This window comes from Mustela erminea, chromosome 20 (genome assembly GCF_009829155.1).
Source record: "Mustela erminea isolate mMusErm1 chromosome 20, mMusErm1.Pri, whole genome shotgun sequence".
NCBI classification, from domain to species: domain Eukaryota; kingdom Metazoa; phylum Chordata; class Mammalia; order Carnivora; family Mustelidae; genus Mustela; species Mustela erminea.
Window position 1 is genome coordinate 2,053,583 of NC_045633.1, and position 20,405 is coordinate 2,073,987.

Consider the following 20,405-nt stretch of genomic DNA (forward strand, 5'->3'; position numbering starts at 1 on the left):
AAAGTCTTCCTGCTGCTCAGAGAGGCAGCTGTCTCCTTGCCCCTGGACCAGGCTGGGCCACCAATAGAGAATGGAGGGGGGTTGGGCATGAGCTGCATTTATCAGCCTGAGCTCCCTTCTTGGGAGGCTGGAGACTCCCTAAGAAGTCCTCCATTGTAGGTGTGGAGAAGAGAAGGTGGGAAGCCATCGTGTGGGGGGATGACGGGCAGACCACCTGGGCGTGGATCCTTGCCTCACCACCAACTGTGTGTCTTTGGTCAAGCTCCCCAAACAGGGTAATAGTCCCACCATTGGTCCCTACCATACGGGCGGGTTGCAAGGATTGAAGCGGTGAGCATGTACTGAGTGCTTAGCGCGGGGCCCAGTGTGGGTCTTGGGACGATGACCGTAACAGAATCGGTAATACCATGGCGGTATTACCATGGTTTGGGGTTACTCCATGGTTTGGGGATTTTCGAGGGAGCAGTGATTTGTTATTACGGTGGCAATGCTTGTAGTTCATGTAGGGCGGGGAAGGGGACCCAGACCAAGCCAGACACAGATACAGAGAATCCTAGAGATACACGGAGACAGAGATACCTAGAGACAGAGATAGCGGGAAAGACAGATGTACAGGAAGTCACAGGGAAGGGAATAGAGACACAGGGAGGCGAACTAGAGAGAGACCTAGAGGGAGAGAGAGACTATGAAAATACACTTACTGGCCATGGTTATAGCACAAGTGGCTGTGGGGGGATGGGGCATCCCAGCCCTGCTGTTCTGGTTACCCAGTGTGGCCACCTCGACCTCCGCTCTCCACCCCTTCGGCAGTTTCTGAATCCCCCAGGACCAAGAAGGCCTGTAAGGCTCCCAGTCGAGCAGACAGAACAGCCAGGGCTTGGACCCCAGGTGGTGCTGGGGCAGGGGACACTTCCCAGGGTGACCAGGAGGAGATAAAGCCCATGATTCTGTCTTGATGAACCCAGTTCAAGAAAACATGCTCTGAGCTCCAGGCTGGGAGAGGTTAAGGTGCTGGCTCGGTCTGGAGCAGAGTGGGATTGAGGTGCGGAGGGAGCAGGAGGTCCCAGGAGGCTGCTGGCCTGGAGCTGAGGGTGTCCAGGAGCCCATTGCGTGAGGGTGAGCCTCACAGAAGAACACCTGGCCTGGCGCCATCTTGGTCTCCAGAGGAAGACCCACGCTGTCCATCCTGACTGGAACGCCGTTCCTCCTTTTTCCCTGCCTGCCCCTCAAGCCCCACATCAGTTAAGCTCCCCTTAGGAGACCTTCTTCCACTTCTCCCAGTTTCTTCTCTATCCTTCCGGAATTCTTCTACATTTAAAAATGTATATATGGTAACACAGGGCACTCACTTTGCTGTGCCTTGCTTTTCTCAATGAATATTTCTCGGGGGTCATTTTTGGTCAATATATTTTAATCTACCCAATTCTTTCTCACTTGGGCATTATTCACTTAGTATTTACTGAGCACCTTCTACGTGCCAGACTCGGTTCTAAGCTTCAGAGACAGAACAATGAACAAAACAGATACCATTTCCACTCCAGGGAGCTGCTGTGCTAGTAGGGAGACGTAGTGAATAGTTAAATACACAAAGGATATGTTAGGTGGGATGGGTGCTATAAAGGGGGGCAGGAGTATCCTTCACTCTGTGATAAGGGGAGGCTATTAGGTAAAGAGACATCTGAGCAGAAACCTGAAGGAAGTTGAATTTGTTACTGATGTCTAACAAGTCACCTCCCAACTTAGTGGTTTTGTGGGCAAGGGATCCAGGCACAGGTGAGTCAGAAGCTCTGGTCCTGAGTCTCCCATAGGTTGTAGTCAAGCCATGGGCCAGGGCTGCGGTCACCTCAGCGCTTGCCTGGAGCTGAAGCAGCCATGTCCAAGCTCACGCTCATGGTTGTGGCAGCTTCGATTCCTCACGGGCTGGACCTGGGCCTCTCCCGAGGGCTGCTTGCAACAGGGCAGCTCGCTTCCCCCAGCAGAAGTGATCCAAGAGAGAGAAAGAGATCGCACACCAAGCAAAGAGCCAGAGAGAGCGCGCAAGATGGAAGCCGCGGTGTGTTTCAAACCTAACCCCGGAAGCGACGTTCCATCACGTCAGTATTCTGTCCCGAAGTCCAGCCCGTACTCTACGGGAGGGGATTCCATCGTGGTTCCGCCAGGAGGCAGGGATCATTGCGGGCCATCCCAGAAGCTGCCTGCTGTAGAAGTGGAGCTGCAAGGGAAGAGTGGCTCAGGTAGAGGGATTGCAAGTGCAAAGGCCCTGGAGTAGGACTGTGCCTGGCACCCTGAGGGGCTGAGGAGGCCAGAGTGACTGAAGAGGAGTAAGAGTAGAAGTCGTACCGGGGATCTGGGGCGGGATGGGGACATGGATTTCTGTGCCCACACTGAACCCATCAGTCCCCGGTCGGTGGACTTTCTAGGGTGTTCTTAACACTCTGCTGCAATGAATATCCTTGTCCACATGTACAAATCCGTCTGAAGGTAAATTCCAAGCAGTGGAATCGCTGGGGTCAAAAGAAGGTGCATTTTCCGTTTTGGCAACTGTTGCCAAATTTCCCTCAAAGAGCTGACCTTCCCGCTGGCCTCCTCCAAGGATCCTTCACACCCTTTCACCTTCCCTGGGCCCTGCCTTGGCCTGGTGTCCTGTCCTGGCTGCTTCGCCCTAAAGGTTTATACTGTCTCCCCGGGCTCCCGTCTTCCCTCTGTCCCTCTCCCTTCCTGCGGACGGTCTCTGCTGCTGCAGGTGGCTGGGGAAGCCTGAGGGTCCCTTGGAGGACACTTCCCATTGATGGAAATGCTCTGCGCTTGGAAAACTCTTCTCATGAATGGTACCTTCTGTGTGCTTTTCCCAGGTGCTGGAAATTCCCTGATGGCTATTTTGAGACAGTGAGTTGAGTCTGTGCTTGGCCACCATTTATCTCTGGGAAGGTGGCCGCTGGCAGAGTCTGCCAAAGGGCAGACAGAGCACTGAGAACACCGGGCCTGGAAGGAGAGGCTGTTGTCCCCTTGCCCTCCCCCTCTGCACAAAGCTGAGCCCCACATGGCCACATGACATTTATAAGGCCTGGCTAGGCCTGGGGACTCTGAGACCTACTGGGTTGAGAGCACATGCAAGTTAACCAATATTTACCCAGCATGCCCTCTGTGCTTTTATGTCTCATATGACTAAGCGGGGAAAGTGCCTGCTTAAAAGCTTCTAGAGGCTTCTAGAATAAAATCCCTATCCCTTCCCAAGCTGTTCCTTGCCCCACCTCCTGCGGCCCTGCACCTGTTCACTCCACGGGCTCCAGCCACACTGAGACCTTCTCCCCGTCTAAAGTCTTTGACAACCTCTGTTCCCTCTGCTTGGGACTGTTCCTGGGTTTTTTCACGTTCAGCTCCTCCTTATCCTTCAGGTCCCAGTTTGAAGCCCCTTCCCAGAGAGGCCTTCCCTGATGATCTGATCGGAAATAGCTTTCTCCAGCCACTCTGTCTCCTCATTCTGTTTCTTCCTTGAAATTACGTCTTTATTGTCTGTTTCCCTTACTTGACTATCAGCTCCCTGAGGACAGGGACTCTGTCATACTCTCTACTGGGTCCCCAAGACTTAGAAAAATACCTGGCACACAGCTGGTACTCAAGGAGTACTGGTTGTATGAGTGGATATGCCTGGGTGTTATGCTCAGGCCCAGAGATGGGGGCTCCGGGATGTTAAGTGACTTGTCCACGGACATACAGCTGGGAAGTGGCAGAATTGAGATTCAAACCCAGGTGTGTCTGCCTCCAACCTGGAGCTCTGTCCCCTGCTGGATGGCCAGACAGACATCGCTGGCTGCCCAGAGATGACTGATGGGTGTTAAGCCCATGTTTGAGACCTGAAGGTTCGTGGTGTCTGCGGGTAGGTGTGCTGGGGGTCTGGGAAGTAGCCTGGACTGAGGGGCTGGTGCCTTTCTCATCCACCCCCAGTGCATAGAGCCACACCATCCACTGCCATGCAATCATACTCACCCTGGTGAGGCCTGCGGGCTCTGAGACCCACTAGGGTAGAGACCACAGAAGAGTCAACCAGTGACAAGACAGGCAAGGTCTGGGGCACTGATGGCTCTCCGTCCCTCCTTCTCCCCTGCCAGATTTCCATTTTTCTTATCGTCATGCTTAGTCACACCTCTTCTCTGGAGGTTCAGGTTGCTTGAGGGGGCGGTGCTTGTGTCCTTTATCTGGAGAATCTGGCCCTTCCATGGGCAGCAGAGAAATATTCAGGGGTACCCACTCTGGACCTGACCCATTTGGCCCACCACAGAACCTTAACTTTTCTGAGCCTCCGTCTCCTTATCTGTCAAAGAGACAGTGACAATTCTTCCTTTGTAAAATCTCCTAGCAGGATCAGCAAGGTGGTGTGTGTAGATTCCTGTCTTGCGTACACAGTCAACACCCCATGTCACCGCGTAGCCCAGGTATCACCCTTCAAAGCCTTCCTCCTCCCTCAGAGTCTGCGGGGGCGCCCCACGCTGCAGCCTCTCTTACATAGCCACTGCACTTCCCAGGTATTTGCTCTCCTCTGTGCTTCCCCACGAGGACACGCACCTCACTCCTGGACCCCCTTGCAGGGATGAGTCATGGCCAAGCAGATGTATCAGCAAGGGTATTGTAAATGGACTTGGCACATGGAGGGCCCTCTGCGCCGTGCTCTGGTGGGCAAGCAGGGCGATGCAAGAGTAGTGGAGCAGAGGGGTCGGGGAGTACTAGGGGGCAACTAGGGGGGCGTGGGATAGCTTGGTCCCCAGGACAGGAAGAACTCAGACTCTCTCCAGCATGTGTCAGCCTCCAGGGATGTCTGACCCAGCAGGTGGAGCACTGTAGCAGGAGTCCCGGGATCAGGTCAGCGTGAGGCATGGCAGCAGCCAGCGTAGCCTCCAGACTTGCCGAGCAGTGACTGTGCTCTGGGCCCTGTTCTGTGTGCCCATGGTTCATTCCTACCACCAGGTGAGGAAACTGAGGCACAGCAGATTTAACGGAATAGCCCAGATCACATGGTCCTAAAGTGTCAGAAGCAGGCTTTGGATGTAGGTGGTCAAACTCCAGAGACCACATTGTCCTGCCTCCCATGACAGTGTCTAAGTGGTCTGCTGGCCGGGGGAAGAGGCCCAGCCAGGATATGGGGATGGGAGAGTTGGTCTAATCTGGGATGCAAGGGTGGGGCGATGGGGACCCGGGTGTATTCCCCAGAGCCCTAGAAGACAATCAGCTGCCTGGGAAGGAACTGGCAGTTTGGTTGGAGAAGGCGCCTGGCATCTTGGGGGGCAGGGTGAGGTACACAGGGCCACTCCTGGGCCAGGCCTAGGGAAGGTGAGTGGACCCCAGAGCCGGGAGGCCTGGGTCAGGAGCAGGGCAGCTGAGCCTTGCTGAGGCGGGCAGGGCTGATGGGGGTGGGAGCGGGGCCGGGGTGGGGTGGGGAGAGATCCAGCTGCAGGCTGCCCCCAGGGCCTACGTAGAGCCACGCCTCACTGGCCTGGCCTCGGGGCCTTAGCAGCTCATGGACCCAGCTGAGCCTTGATTCCTGGCAGACCGAGATCTGGGGGCCTTGAAGCCTGGTCCCCATTCTGAGCACCACGGAGCTCTGGTGGGAGCACCTCTCTGACTCCCAGGGCCTTCCTCAGAAGAGAGCTAGGCAGACCTAGCTCTCTTCTGGGCAGACCCACCCAAGTTGAGTACGCAGACGACAAGTGGAGGGTCTCAGGCAGGGACACCAGGGCCAACAGCAGCAAAGGTGATGCTCCTGGGGGCCCCTCCTCTCCGTCCTCCATGAGCACCTCCTCCGCCCGGAGATTTGCTCAGACCTAGGCAGCCCCGGATGCTAAGTAACCTTGCGGGAGATCTTAGCACTGGCTTCAGGCTGACAGAGACAGCACCCAAGTCCAGGATCCACTGTCCCACCTCACTCCAGCTTTGTCCTCTGTCACCTAGCTGAGTGGGGCTCCCTCTGGGCTCCTGTCCTGGGGGAGGGGGGGCAGGAGGTGCCTCTCTGGGAGCATCCCGAGCTAGAGGTCAGGAGAACGGGTGCCTGCGGGAGGGACAGCAGAGCCACTGGGCTTCCGAGGAGACAAGGCCGACAGCGCCCCAGCCCTAGAGGCCTCGGGACCCCGCGGTGCCTCCTCAGCACACTTCCAACCTTCCTGCCCTGAATCTGAGCCCAGACCTGAGTCCTGGGTCTCGGCTTACTTGTCACCTCCCCAAAGGGGCTGGGCCCTCCTGCCTTGGCCGAACGGACTCCCACTTCTTTTCCTTCACAGCATTTATTAAACTCTGAATTTTAAATGTGTTGATTTTCTGTTTTCCTCCCCCAAGACCATCAGCTCCGCGAGGGCGGGGACCTTGTCTGTCCTCCTAGACCTCCCAGACCGCGTGAGGACAGTCGGCGGCTCTGCAGACCGTCCAGAGCCTCGGGAAGGGGCGGGCTGTCGGAGGTTTTGCTCCCTGGAGCTTCTGCGGCGAGACGGCTGCTCAGCTCATTTTTCTGGGGTGCAGGCAGCTTCCTGGGCAGCGAAACTAATTGGATAGTATCACAGCGTCCCTGCAGGGAAGTGTGGCAGCCCAGAGCTCTTGAAATCTAACCGGCCAGAAGAATAGGATTTGCATTTCGGCTAATGTGACTGGTGGACGGCACAGTAGCTGTCGGAGGAATGTTCTCAAGGCTGGCCAGGCCTGAGGCGGGGGCCCCAAACCCATCCTCGTTTTCTCTGTGCAGCCCAGGGGCCAGATGGGAGGTGAGGGGGGCCCCACAGCGGGAGGCCCGAACACGGGGAGTATTCCTGCCTGGAGCGTGGGCGCACGGACTGGATATTCCTGGGAGAGAGAGACAGACAGAGAGCACAGGACAGAAGGGAAGAGTCAAAGACAGAGGTAGAAGGAAACAGAAGAAGAGACAGAGGCAGAAAGAGAGGGAAACGCCAAAGAGAGGGCCCCACGCCGTGGCCCCGGTGAGCACACGGTCCAGGAGGACAGCGAGATGGGCCTGTCCAGTGAGCGCCCCCCGCCCCCGCCGCGGTTTCAGAGCCCCTGGTGTCTTTCCTCATGCGAGCATCTTGCCTCAAAGAGCGAACTTCGGGTGTGTACAGATTCTCTCTGATGCCACAGGGGCCGGGAAGTTAAGCCCATTCTGTCCTCCCGTGCCCAACCCGAGAGAAACCATCGGTGCGCAGACTGGAGGGATGCTGGTCTTGAACTTCCAAGGGAGAGTGTGTGCTCTCCGGGACGCACGCCTCCCCTGTGGCCCCCGGGTCCCCAAGCCTGCCACAGGGTGTGCGGCTGCCACAGGGTGTGCGGCTAATGGGACGCGCCCCAGCCTGCAGCTGTGGGCGCCCACTGGGGGCTGCTGCTTTCACCTGGTGCGCCGGGCCTCACGCTTTGTCCTGGGCCTCTCCCTCCGCGAAGGCCGCCGCATCCGCGGGGCCATCATTCCCGTGGCATTTTCCTCTAAATCACTCACTTTTTTTTTGAAACGTGAATGTATTCAGAAAGGAAGCTTCAGATCACCACCGGAAATGAAAAACCAGCGGTACTTGCAATGAATAGAGAAGGGAACCATAAAACTGGGAAAAATCAAAACATCCCCATTGTAAAAACGTGTAGCATCTCAACCAGCGGCTCCCCCTCCCCGCCCGCCCCGGGGTGCGGCTGCCCTCTCTCCATCCCCCGCCCCGCCAGGGGACATTTGTAACCTCTGGAGATATTTTCGGGGATGCAGCTAAACATCCTGAGAAGCCCAGAATAGCCCACCCCCACGACAAAGGGGTATCGGGCCCCAGATGTCAGTAATGCTGAGGTTTGGAACTTCTGGTCTAAAATAAGCTTGCGCGCCCGAGGGCTGTGTGCCCCACACTTGGGTAGCTCTGACCTGGTTAGCTGCTCACCCCCGAGGCTCAGCTGCAACACCCCCTCCCCAGGGATGCCTCCCCGGACCCCCAGAGTGGGGGTCACTGGAGGTCAGCTGCTGTGACCCCCGTACCGCTCACCTCCTGACTCTCTGGCCCTTAACCTTTGCTTTCTGCCCGTGTCCTGGTCCCCCCCCACCCCGAGACTCGCAAGCAGGCAGGGCCCACACCTGTCCTAGTCGTCCTTCTCCAGCCCTGGCTCCTAGCAGGTGCTCCGTAGTTACACGTGGAATGAACAAAAGCTGGGCAAAAAAAAAAATAAAAGAGGGGATTCTGCCCCTGAGTCCCCCACTGTCGGCCTGTCAGGCACTGTCTCCTGTGAAGTGGAGACTTGGAGAGGAGACCGGAACACGGGACTTCTGTGCCCCAGAGCACCCAGTGGGTGGAAAGGTCCCTGGCAGAGCGAGAGCCCTGAATCAAGGTTAGGGGTGATCTGCAGGGGGGAGGGGTCCCTGGAGAGATCAGGGGCTCGTTGCTTCATTCATTTCTTTCCCCCCAGTTCTCCCGAGCTATCCCGGGGTGGTTAATAACGGCACCTCCTTTTCTCTCAAGGTCCTGGTCTGGATAGTTGATGACGGGGTCCCCCTCACTTTCACTCTTGGGCCACAGTATCTAGTGGGGCAGGCGGAGAGTCGAGCAGTCACCGAGGCTTGAGAGAGCGGTCCATACGGGCTGTCTCTGCCCTGCCCTCACCACTCGGGGACCCTGTACTTACAGGGGACACTCAGGCTTCTCTGTTTAGCAGTGGGGTCTAGAGCCTGAGTGGGGGACTGAGAGCCTGGAGCGGGGCTGCTGAGAAGGCACCCCCTCAGCAGACAGGGCTGCAAGTATCCCGCATCATGCCAGAGTTGAGACTGTTGCCCCAGATGCAGCCCAAGGTCGAGGCTTGGGTAGAATGTCAAGACCACATTCCTGGAGCGTTTGAATTTCTGGGGTGGAGACGCAGAAGGCAGGGGGAGAGGGCCAGAACTGTGATGTGTGTGATTTGTGTGGACATGTCAAGGGCGGCTTCAGCTCTGCCTCGGGGGGCTCCAGCTCGCACTCCTCATTCCCACCCCGGCACGGGCCGGCGTCCCTGCCCCGCGTCCTCCTACCGCCATCCAGCGGGTGACGGCCCACTGCTGTCTCGGGGGGCTTATGAACGTCCAAGGCCACCAGAATGGGGTTAGCGCATGTGAAGAGTTACGTGGGAGCAGGCCCTAGGATGACGTCACTCTTTCTGAGCGACCTTGAGGACGGACTGGTTGTGTCTTTGCGCACGTGGCCAGACTGTCGGGGCGTCCGCTGCTGTCTGCCGCCCGCTCAGATCGGGCGAGAACCCTCTGTCGCCCCCACAGCCCCGGAAGGGGCTGCTCTGTGCGCGTCCGCATAGCTGGAGTCCTTCTATCCTGGGACCCACTGTCCTCTCTCCCTCCCACTCCTCCAGGCCAGGCAACCTGACCTGGTCTCCAGGCGGAGGGGAGAGAAGCCGCCTCCGCTTCTTCCCCCATTCTTCCACACATTCTCAGCGAGTATCTGCGTGTCGGCTTCGGAAATCAGCAAAGCTGGGACACGAACCCTTGTTTTCCCAGTCTTTTGTGACAACTGTGCCCCAAAGTCATTGAGATCTTCTCTCCAGTTACCCCAATGAAGGAGGGTAACAGGGAACGCTAGAGCGCAAATCCATGATTTTAACATAAAAAATCATCCCACCACCACATTGCCCTGCGCTGCTCCAGAACTCACTGGGAACTGGGGTCATGGCCTCAGGGACGCCTTCTAGGCCCCTACCTGCTGGGAAGGGTCCGAGTCCGTTCATTGCCGTGGGGCTCGATGGAGGCGGTTGGGGCAGACGAGGCTGGTGGCGGTCCAGTAAACCCCATCCTTGAAATGGGACGGTCCCCTATTAAAGCTGCCTCTGATTTGGGCCACTTCCCTGTAAAAGGCAAATAGAGAAATGCGCAGAATCCAAACAAGCATGATGCTAATGACTCAAGTGGCCTGAAAGGGAGGCCCTCGTGGGCAGGGCAGAGGAATGGCAGTGATCTAGCCCGGGGCAGACAAGGTTGAGGGGCGACTCGGTAATTGCCCAGCTCCCACAGGATCCCCACAAGAAGAAGTCAACCGGCTCACCCCCCCCTTGTCCTCGGAGGGCAGAGCCAGAAATTAGCTTAAATTGGAGCTGGAAAGATTTAGGTTATGTGTAAGGAGGAACTTTTTAAACCCTGAAATATGCTACTCAGAGAGGCTTCGGGTTCTCGAGAGAGTGTCCAAAAATAGCCTGGTCTTTAAAAATAGTTCTGGGCAGGCTTTAAACATAGCCTCTGCTCGGCTCCTTGGTCACGGTTTTCAGAGCAAGCGGACCCCGCCGTATGGGGTGCTCCCCAGGTCAGAGGGCTCGAGGGACAGTCAGAGCCAACCTCCGGTCTCCATCCGGACAAACATTTGAATGTTTTAGATGTTTATAGATAAGGGATTTATTTTTCTGTCTTCCTCTCCGCTGAGGGGTGTCAGGAAGTTCCAACCTTTAGAAGCTCAAAGTTTTCGGCCGATGCTAAGTGGGTCAAACCCATCAGTTACCCCCAGTCCCTCCCGACTCCCGAGGCAGGGCTCTCTAGCATCTGCGGGTCGGCTGGGAAATCATCCTTCTCGGCAAAGCTCGCCCCCTCCAGCGACCTGCTCACCTGCCCCCTGACCTCAGCAGCCCTGGCCTGGCCGTGTCCTTGTCGCTTGGGGACCTACAGCCAGCTCTCCCGACCCCCTGCTTCCCACCTCCTCACGCCAGCCAGAGAGATCTTACAGGTGAGACACACCTGATTCTCACCTTCTTGCTTACAGTTTCTTGATTCCTGCCCATTCGCCCTCAGGACAAAGCCCAAACTCCCTAGAGATCCAGCAGTTTTCAATGCCCCCTTTATCTCTCCAGCAGCGGCTCCCTCACCCACGTGCCCTCCCTGCCTCACGGCGCTAACAGCCCACCAGGCCACTTTGCCTCCGAGCTCTCCCAGAGCGGGTCCATGGCCAGGCACACCCTCTTGGTCCCTCTGAGCCTGCTGTTCTCAGATTGGAGGTCACCTTCCCTGGGTGACATTTTTTCCTAACCTTCCCACCCAAGCCTGGTCAAGGAGCCCAGCTGGGCTTCCCATGGGTCCCTTGGCTGCCCTGGCCCATGCCAGTCCCCAGGTGTCTCTGTCCCCCCCCCCCCCCATAGAGCATTAGGAGACCAGTCGGCTTGCCCCCAGCTGGAAGAGAGTCTGGCCCACCACAGGTACTCAGTACATGCTCAGGGACTCATCAACTCACTGTCAGGCCGCCCCAGCTTCCCCTTTGCTGCCCTCCTGCCCTATCTCATCAGGTTTCAGCCTCCTCCAGGTCCCCACCAGCTCTGCGATGTCCCAACATGACACGCATAGGATTGTTGGCAAATCCAGATCGGTGCCCACATACCCAAGAATATTTATGTAGACACGAATGCTCTCCGAGTGTTCGGAGTAGTGACTCAGCATCTTTAATAATAAACTCTTTAATATATAATAATAAACATCTTTAATAATAAATTAATTAATCAGCTCCTTCTCTGATATCTCCATTAAATGGAGCATGCCTTCAGCAGAGTATGTCCAAACCCTGCAAGACAGAGGCAGGCCAGAGGCAAGACGAGTCCCAGAAGCTGGGTGGGCGTCATTGCTCCGGGTCCTGCCCCAGGCCACAGCTCCAGGCTGCTGTGTTCCCGCAGCAGGGGCCCCTGGGCCGGGGTCCACCACACCCGCTCCCCACAGCGTGGCGTCATGGCTTGGCACTCCGTCCCGTCCCTGTCATGTCGCCGGATCTCTCTTTACGCTCGTGAGCAGGGAGCTCACACACAGGGTGTCCCCACTCCTCGAAAGGACTATTTCCGCCCTCCTCTTGCTCCCTAAACGGCCGCAGGTCCACACCCATGGACTCACCCTCAAGTGCTCAGTGGAGAGAAGCCGCTCTGGGGGGCCTCCAGCCCCTTGCTTGTGTAGAAGCTTCCCTGCCTTCCTTGCCTCCGCCCTGCTTCTGCAGTTGCCCGGGGCCTCTCTGACCGCAGCCCACCCCCCCCCCACCCCATCTACTGGATAGCTTGGTGGGGGGAGCACAGGAGCATTGTCTGTTTCCCCTCTTCAGGATCCATCCCTGAGCCCTGCTGTCACCCCTTTTTCCTGCTTCTGCATGGGTTTGGACGCCCTCTCTGGGATGACTTGGCTGCTTTCTCTCTTCGCTGCAGCCCTGTCGTAGCTGAGCGTCTGTCCCCAGTGGCCCACGTGCTGGCAGATCCAGCAGTGCCCCTCTGTCTTCACCTCTGACCTCACGGCTGCTGCCTCCGTCTTGGCACACTTATTTGGCCTGGCGCTGGCCGTGCCACTCTCACTTCCTCCCGCTGCCTAGGCCCCTCCTGGGCTGCTCCGGCCGCCCCTCCTACTCCGCTCGGCCCCAGCATTGGCTCGGCTCCATCCGGGTTTTCTCTTCCTACAATGTCTCTCTGGGTGGTTTCTCCCGGGCCCTTGTCCCTGTGCCAGTGACTCATGCATTTGATCCCCAGCTCGGACTGCTCCCTGAACCCCCAACTTGTATACCCAACTGCTTGCTGGATGTCTCTGCTTGGGTAGGAGATAGACATTTCCAACCAATATGGCCCAGATGGGACTCCAGCCCCCCCCCGGTGTTTTCCTTCCTTCCCCGTCTTCATCTTAGTGGACGGCACCACCACCACCGCCATCTGCCCGCTCAGTGGCCCAACCGGGAACTCTGGAGAGCACCCTAGAAGTCCAGGCACCCTCACCCGACGTCCCATTGGCTCCACCTTCACACCTGCCCAGGGGCTGCCAGCAGCTCTGGGCCAAGTAGCGGCCTCCTGGACGGGCCCCAGCCGGGCTCCCTCCTCCACAGCCCCTCCGCCGTCTTCCCTCTTCAGCCAGTAACCAGGACGAGCGGTCAACATAACCGAGGCGCCGCTTTCTGCCGTCTGCTGGCCTCTGTCGCGCTTACGATAAAAGCCGGACTCATCACTGAGCTCTGTAAGGTGCTGGCCGCTGGCTGCCCTCCTCACCCACCCCTAGCCACCTTCTCCTGAGCCCCCTGCGGGAGCCTCCGCTCCCTGCCACCCCCAGCTCTGGCCCCTGCCAGGCCTCTCCCCCTCCTACTGGAGTGCTCTGCCCCGGGCCTCCCCGTGGCTGCCTCCAGCTCCCATCAAATCTTTGCTTAAACATCTCCTCCCGAGGGGCCCCTGGGTGGCCCAGTGGGTTGGGCGTCTGCCTTCAGCCCAGGTCTTGATCCCGGAGTCCTGGGATCCGGCCCCATCTCAGCAGGGAGTCTGCTTCTCCCTCCCCCCATCCCCCTGCTTGTGCTCTGTCTCACTCTCTCTCAAATAAATACATACAATCTTTAAAAAAAAAAACAATCACCTCCCCAGAGAGGCTTTCCCTGACCATCCAGTCTGAGCGGCCCCCAGGATCTCCCTGTCACGTTGTTTTATTTTCATCACGGCACCTCTCTCTACAGGATGTCTTCCTGCTAACTCACGTGCTCGTTGTCCGGATCTCTCCATTAGACCCCGGGGGCCTTGAGGGCAGGGCCTGGGTCTGTCTGTGTTAGCGGCCCCCAAGCACTAGACCTGTGAAAAGCATTTGATAAGTGTTCACTGACAGATCGAATTAACAAATGATAAATACATGAACGTTGACTTGGATATTGGCTCATGTAGACAACTGGCTCTCCTAAATCAGTAGATCCGGTCCCCCGCCTTGCTCATTCCCGTATCCAGGACCCAGGACTCTCCACCCGCGGACTAACGCCCCGCCCCCACACACCTTGACATCTGTGGTGGTCTGTTCGCCTGATCCGTCCCGAACACTTACTGTGTGCTGGGACTCCGGACCTGGTGCCTGGACAAGGGTGCCATCTGGAGGACCTATACTCCAGATGGACCTATACTCCAGTGGGTCTTAGGCATTCATTCATTCATTCATTCAAGAAGCACTGATACAGGGCCTCCTTCCTGCCAAGCACTATTCTAGATGCTTCACAAGTATAAGCCACCTGCTACTCATACCGACCTATGACAGGTGCTGTTATTACCCCCACGTTACACTTGGGGAAACTGAGGCATAGAAATGGGACATCACCCCCTCAAGGTCACGTAGCTGGTGAGTGACAGAGCTGGAAGCTACAGACTCTCTGTCACTTTGTTTTCCCCCTGCTTTACCCTGGGCTTACCTTCTGACCCTCCCGACACTGTCTCTCAATTCTGGGCCCGCGCCAGCCCCTCCGGACTGGACAGCCAACTTCCCTTTGTTGGTCTGAGCAGGGCTGGGAGTTGTGGCAGCCCTTCCCGCTCTGGGAAGGAATCACACCCAGCCCAGCTCTGGCGCCTCCATCAGCGTCACACGCCAGTGCCCTCCAGCGTCCCCCAGAGGCTTGGATGAGCCATGGCCACCTCACCGCGTGGGGTTGTGGGCCGGGGCTCCCGTTTATGGTGGCAGGATTTGGAAAATGAGGTTTACAGCCATGAGTTTCCTTCCCGCCAGGAAGCAGCAGTCACGGAGCAGGAAAGCCCCATTCATTTAGTTGATGCTAATTTAGGACGTGCAGGAACTCTGCAGAAAGTCACTTTTTCACCCAGAGGAGTTGGAAACCATTCCTTCTGCAGAGGGTTCCTATGACAGACGCTACTGTGGACCTCCCTCTCCAGAGCAGACCTGCTTCCAGAAACATGGGTGAGGGTCAGGTTTTTAAAGGAGCCTCTTCAAAATGCAATCAGAGACTCTCACCAGCCTATCTCGGAGTGAATTGTCATTTTCTTAAAGCACGGCCTTTCGTATTTAGGAGTAAATGGAATTCGATTGAGAAATCAATGCTTTTTCAGACTAACGATTTGGAAAATTAATTATTCTGCCGACAGGCTGGGTCTGGCTTTTGGGTCTAGCTGGGAGTTTTTGTTATGTCCCCACTGCCCTAATCCAAGGAATGATTGTTCTCATGAAAGTTTTCTTTCTTTAGTAGATGTTCACTAGAACTACCTGTGCCTACTAAGATCCCCATTTTATAGATGAGAAAACCAAGGCATCCAGAGGTCGCATAACTCAGGGAGCATCTGGACTGGCAGGGTACCAAAGGACCTGAAGAGGTTAGAACTGTGGGGCGTTTGGAGAGAAAGCTCCTCCCCGAGAAAGGGACTGGGGTGGCTAGGGAAGGGGTCGGGACCCCACCAAAGGCACAAGGCTCCTGGGTAGGGCAGCAGTTCCAGGGGGAATGAGCACTGGGCAGCGAGGAGAGGGGGCTTGCCCTCCCAGCGAACAGACTCTCTTGTGACTTATAAGAACTACAACACTGTGGCATTGACACAGGGACAGAGGGAGACCAGTGGAGCAGAGTGACATTAGGACACAGGCTCATATACATGTCGGGCTTGGAATGTAAGTGTCATTTAAAATCACTGCAGAAAGAACAGACCATTCTACAAGGATTCGAAACAATTAGCGACTCATTAAAGACAGTTTCCTCACGCCATTCACCAAGATAAATTCTGGGTGAATTCATATAAAAATATAGGACCGTGTATTGATGGTGCTACTTTTCTAAGTCTTGTTTGTTTTGTTTTGTTTTGTTTTAAGATTTTTATTTGAGAGAGAGAGAGTAAGTGAGCAGGGGAAGGGGCAGAGGGAGAGAGAGAACCAGTCTCCCCACCGAGCAGGGAGGCCGAGGACATGGGGCTTATTCCCAAGACCTGGAGATCGTGATCTGAGCCGAAGGCAGATGTTTAACCGACTGAGCCACCCAGGTCCCTCACGATGCTCCTTTTCTAAAAGTAGACAGAGGAAGCAAAAACCAAAAAGGAAAAGACTGGTAAGTTTGACGATATCAGATACCAAAATGTAGGACAAAAGAGGCTTTATCCATAATTGCCATCATTCGGCACTGGAAAGCCATGAGGAGACATGGAGGAAACGTACATGCCTATTGCTAACTGACAGATGTCGACCTGAGAAGGCTACACACCATACGATTCCGACTATATGATATTCTAGAAAAAGCAAAATGATGAAGACGGCAAAAAGATTGGTGGCTGCCAGGGCTTCAGGGCGGTGGGAAGGGGAGGGATGAGCAGGTGGAGAACAGGGGATTTTTAAGGCCGTGAAATGAGTCGACACAGTAATGGTGGACACGTGTCACCAAAGATTGATCAAGATCCAAAAAAAAAAAAAAAAAAGATTGATCAAAATCTATAGAATATACAACACGAAGAGAAAGCCCTAACATAAACTAAGTTAATAGTTTAATTTAGTTAATACTGGGATCAGCGTTGGCTTGTCAATGGTTAGCAAACACACTACGCTAATGCCAGATATTAATCATACGGGAAACTGTGGGAGTGGTGACCGGGGGCACAGGGGAGCTCTCTGTAAGTTCCCCTCACTTTTTCTGTAAACCTAAAATGGCTCTAAAAACCAAAGTCTATTTATGAATTAAAAACAAAAAGATGCGCAGCGCATGGGAAATGGCAAGCAGTAGACTCTCGGTCTTCTATGCAACGGGCAGGATTAGTATGCAGAATACATAAAGAATTCCTACCAACTGATAAGGGAAAATGTCTATGTGTACATATATATATATATATATTTTTTTTTTTTTTTAAACTGACAAAGGATACATTCAGGCACTGTAAGGACAGAGGTAGGAATGGTCAACTAAGTCCTGAAGAACACCCAAGCTCACTAGGAACGAAGGGAACACAAAACTTTAAATGATGTTGAAGAGTCACTCTGCGTCATGCAAGGGGCACAGTATTTAACGTTTTGGAATCTGCAGCGTCGGGGAAGATTGAGGTAAGACCCCCCAGACAGCTGGCAGAAGCACAAGATGGGGCTACCACACAAGAGAGCAATTCCCCGACATGGACTCAACTTTAAAATGCACAGGCTTCATGACCCAGCATTTCTTCTTATTCCCTCTGCAGATATCCCTGCTTGTAAGCACAGAGACACTTACAGAGAAGCGTTCATTGCAGCGCTGCTCATAGAGCAAAAACCTGGAAATAATATAACTGTCAATTGATTGGTTAAGTAAAACACACTACTTCATTATTAAGGAGTTGTATGCAGCAGTTCCAAAGAATAAGGTAGATCTGTTATGTACCTCTTGGCAAGTTCACCCAGGACTGTGTCAAGTAAAGAAAAATAAGACAGCCATATGGCTCACCACTCTCCTCCTTCTAATAGACTGAGCCAGGGCAGAGAGGACCAAAGAGGGTGCTGTGTTGGCTGTGACAGCCCGGGACAGTTCTGTGCCACCTGCCAGGGCACAACTAAAAATGCAGACTAGAACGTACCGGATTTTCTGACTTGAGGGCTCCCCGCCAGGCCACACCTGCGGTCCCATAACAGCGACAAGTGTCCACAAGGGGCTGATCCAGGCTCAGAGAAGCAGGCAGCCACGTTGCGTCTTTGGTCTCCGTTGCATCCGGGGTCCAGGGGCTGGAGCGTGACCCAGAGGTGTGCTGGAGCCTGCGGGCACGAGGTCGGGAGCGCCGATGGCACAACCTCTGCTCTGCTTTCGGTGACGTCACATCGGTAGCTTGAGATCGGCCATAGTGGGAGTCACTGCACCATGGAACTCGGCAAATGCTACGGATCAGGGCTTTTCTTTTCCCTCTGGAGAACCAGTCGTTCAACATTTATCTTCACACTGTGGGAATGCAGGGCGGCTCTCTCCCTCCACTGCCCACTCTGAGTCCCAGGACGCAGAGCCCTGCTCCCTCTTAACTTCCGTCTCTGCTAAACCTCCTCCTCTCCTCCGTTCATCTGCATCTTTCCTCTTGCCTCCTCTTCAAGAAGAGGGAAGAGGGTGATCAGGCAGCCAGGGCAGGACAGACGCGCGCTGGGCAGCACGGGATAAGCCCCGCAGCTGAGGGCATTTGAATCTGGGCACCAGCCCCGACAACGCCATCGACCCCCTTCGTAACCGTGGACAGACTTTAGCACTCCAGGCTTCTGTGTTCTCGTCTGTGAAGTGCGAATAATCATACTCGGCTGTACATACACAGCCTTACAGGCGTGGTTCTGCTTCCTCTCCAGGGAGAGACACGCATGTAGACTGCATCGTGAATGGACCCTATGGAGATGTACAGTGGGCCACCTGAACAATGGTACATAGTCCCGATCATGGTACTTCTTGATACTTAGAAGGTTGTTACGAAAAGGAAGAGGTGATAACCCCGAGTGCTTGGCCCACAGCAGGTGCACAAGCGTGATTGCTTTCCTTTCTGGTTATCCTCTCCTTCTCTTCCCCACACTGTATCACTCTGTCCTAGGGTTGGGTTCGTGAGGGCTCCAGATGCCATGGTCCACACAGGGAATGCCCCCAGGGCTGTAATAACCCTTCCAGCTGTAACAAGGCTATGCCCCCAGGCACTGGCATTGAAGCTGCCTTGTCCCATTCACCCACCTTTTGCCTTACCCGTCAGAGTCCTCATCTTAGGGTCCAAAGATCTGAACAAAGCTCAAAGAGGGAAGCTTTGCCCAGCTCTCCATGGAGAAAATGTGGGGGAAGCGGATTCCCACTCAGATCCGTGGGAATCCCAGCCAGCGGGCTCAAAGATTTTTGACCCGTGAACCACAGAAAAACATTTCATGTTTCAGTCACCACACACATGGACGTACGCGTAGAACCAAAAAGATTCACAAAATAATATTCACTCTTGCTAAGCTTGATGGTATTGGGCATGTCTATTCTATTCCATTCTTGTTGCCTTTCTTTCTTTCTTTCTTTCTTTCTCTCTTTCTCTCTTTTTTTTTTTTTTTTTTTTTACCGCTGGCAATCAGTGAAGGTGATTTCATGACCCACTAGTCTAATGAGTCCAGACCTACAGTTTGAAAAATACCCCCTAGGCTCCTTCTCCCAAATGACCAAATGACCTTACAGTTTGCAGGCATCAGCGAACTATATAGCCCACGGGTGAAATCCGGCCCAGCGCTTGTTTTTGTAAATAAAGTTTTATTGGTACACAGCCATACTCATCCATGTGTGTATTGTCTATGGCTCTTTTGGGCTACAGCAGTGGAGAAGTAGTTGCAACAGACATCGCGTGGATCCCAGAGCCTTAAGTATCTATATTATCTGGTACTTAACAGAAAAAGTGTGTCCACCTATGCCCAGAGCTAACTCTGGGTCTCCCTTGTTTAATCTCCCCAGGCCTGCCTTTTGCCCTCTCACTCAAGCTCAAGCTCCTTGGCCGGCTGAGAAAACCGCCCCCCTCTTGCTTCCTGCTCCAGTCCTGCCGACGGCCCTTCTTCCAGGCTGTCCCCCAATACTAAGAGGTCCATGGGACAAAGGGGACAGAGCCCCACCTGGCCTCCTGACGCCTTGTTCTGCTCCCCCCACAGGCCTCCTGGGAATGGTAGCCCACATGATGTACACACAAGTATTCCAGGTCACTGTGAGTCTTGGCCCTGAAGACTGGAGACCCCACTCCTGGGACTACGGGTGGTCGTTCTGGTAAGTGGCTTTGACCTTCAGCCTTGCTGGGACTTCAGCAGCTTGGCCCAGCTCGGGGGAGAAGAGCAGACGAGGGCAAAGGTAGCTAGCGGGGAGTCCAAAGGCACTTTGAGACCCTACAGCTGGGGTTGCAAACTATGACCCACGGGCTAAATCAGGCCCACAACCTGTTTTTCCACAGCCTTTGACTTAAGGATGGTTTTTACATGCAAGATGCTGGAAAATAAATCAAAAGAATAACATCTTGTGGCCTGTGAACATTACACGAAATTCACATTTCAGTGTCCGTCAATCAAGTTTTACGGGGACAGAGCCACACTTAACATTTATGTGTTGTCTGGCTGCTTTCCGGCTACAACAACGGGATTGTGGTTGCTACCGACAGTCAGCGGCCCGCAGGCCTGAAGTATTTACTACCTGGCCCTCTACAGAAAAAGTTTGCCGACCATGCCACACAGGCCGCTCTGGGAAGGTGGGGATGGGAGCTGGCAAGTGGCGGGAGCCCCGGGAGGTCTGATAAGCTGGGTGTGCCAAAGAAAGGCAGGATCAGCGATAGACTCCTGTGTATGTGTAAACACAGAATGTGTATTAGAGAAAAGTCTGGGAGGAACAGTTAAGGTGCCTCGTGTTGTAACAGAAAAATCTACTCCAAGCAATATGGAAATACGCTGGTTCCTGTAAGTGGAAGGTGCATCTGTGTTATGGACTTCAGGGTGCGTTTGATCCAGAGTCTCTGACATCATCAGGACTGACTGCTCTTCCTCTGTGATGGTCCGCACATGTGAACCCTGTCCCTGGGTGGGCTTCCCTTCTGGTGGTGAGAAAGCCGTTCCTGAAGCTGGTGCTTCTTCCTCCACATACATTCCCCAACATTGACTAAAGTCCCAAGCCTTCCTCTGCTGGGCCCAATTTAGGTCATTTCCTCTCTCTTGAATCATCACCGCAGCTGAGGGAATGTCATGACCTTATTGGCTCAGCTTGCCCACACTCACCTCTGGAGTG

General features: G+C 54.9%; 1 protein-coding gene across 2 annotated transcripts in view; it reads left to right on the plus strand.

Moving 5' to 3' along the window:
• Positions 1-20,405, plus strand: part of GSG1L (GSG1 like) — a 197,501-nt gene that overhangs the window by 141,488 nt on the left and 35,608 nt on the right. For both annotated transcript variants that reach the window (XM_032328342.1, XM_032328343.1), the window contains exon 4: positions 19,292-19,403. In XM_032328342.1, coding sequence (XP_032184233.1) covers positions 19,292-19,403 — 112 coding nt within the window. The remainder of the gene's footprint in view (positions 1-19,291; positions 19,404-20,405) is intronic.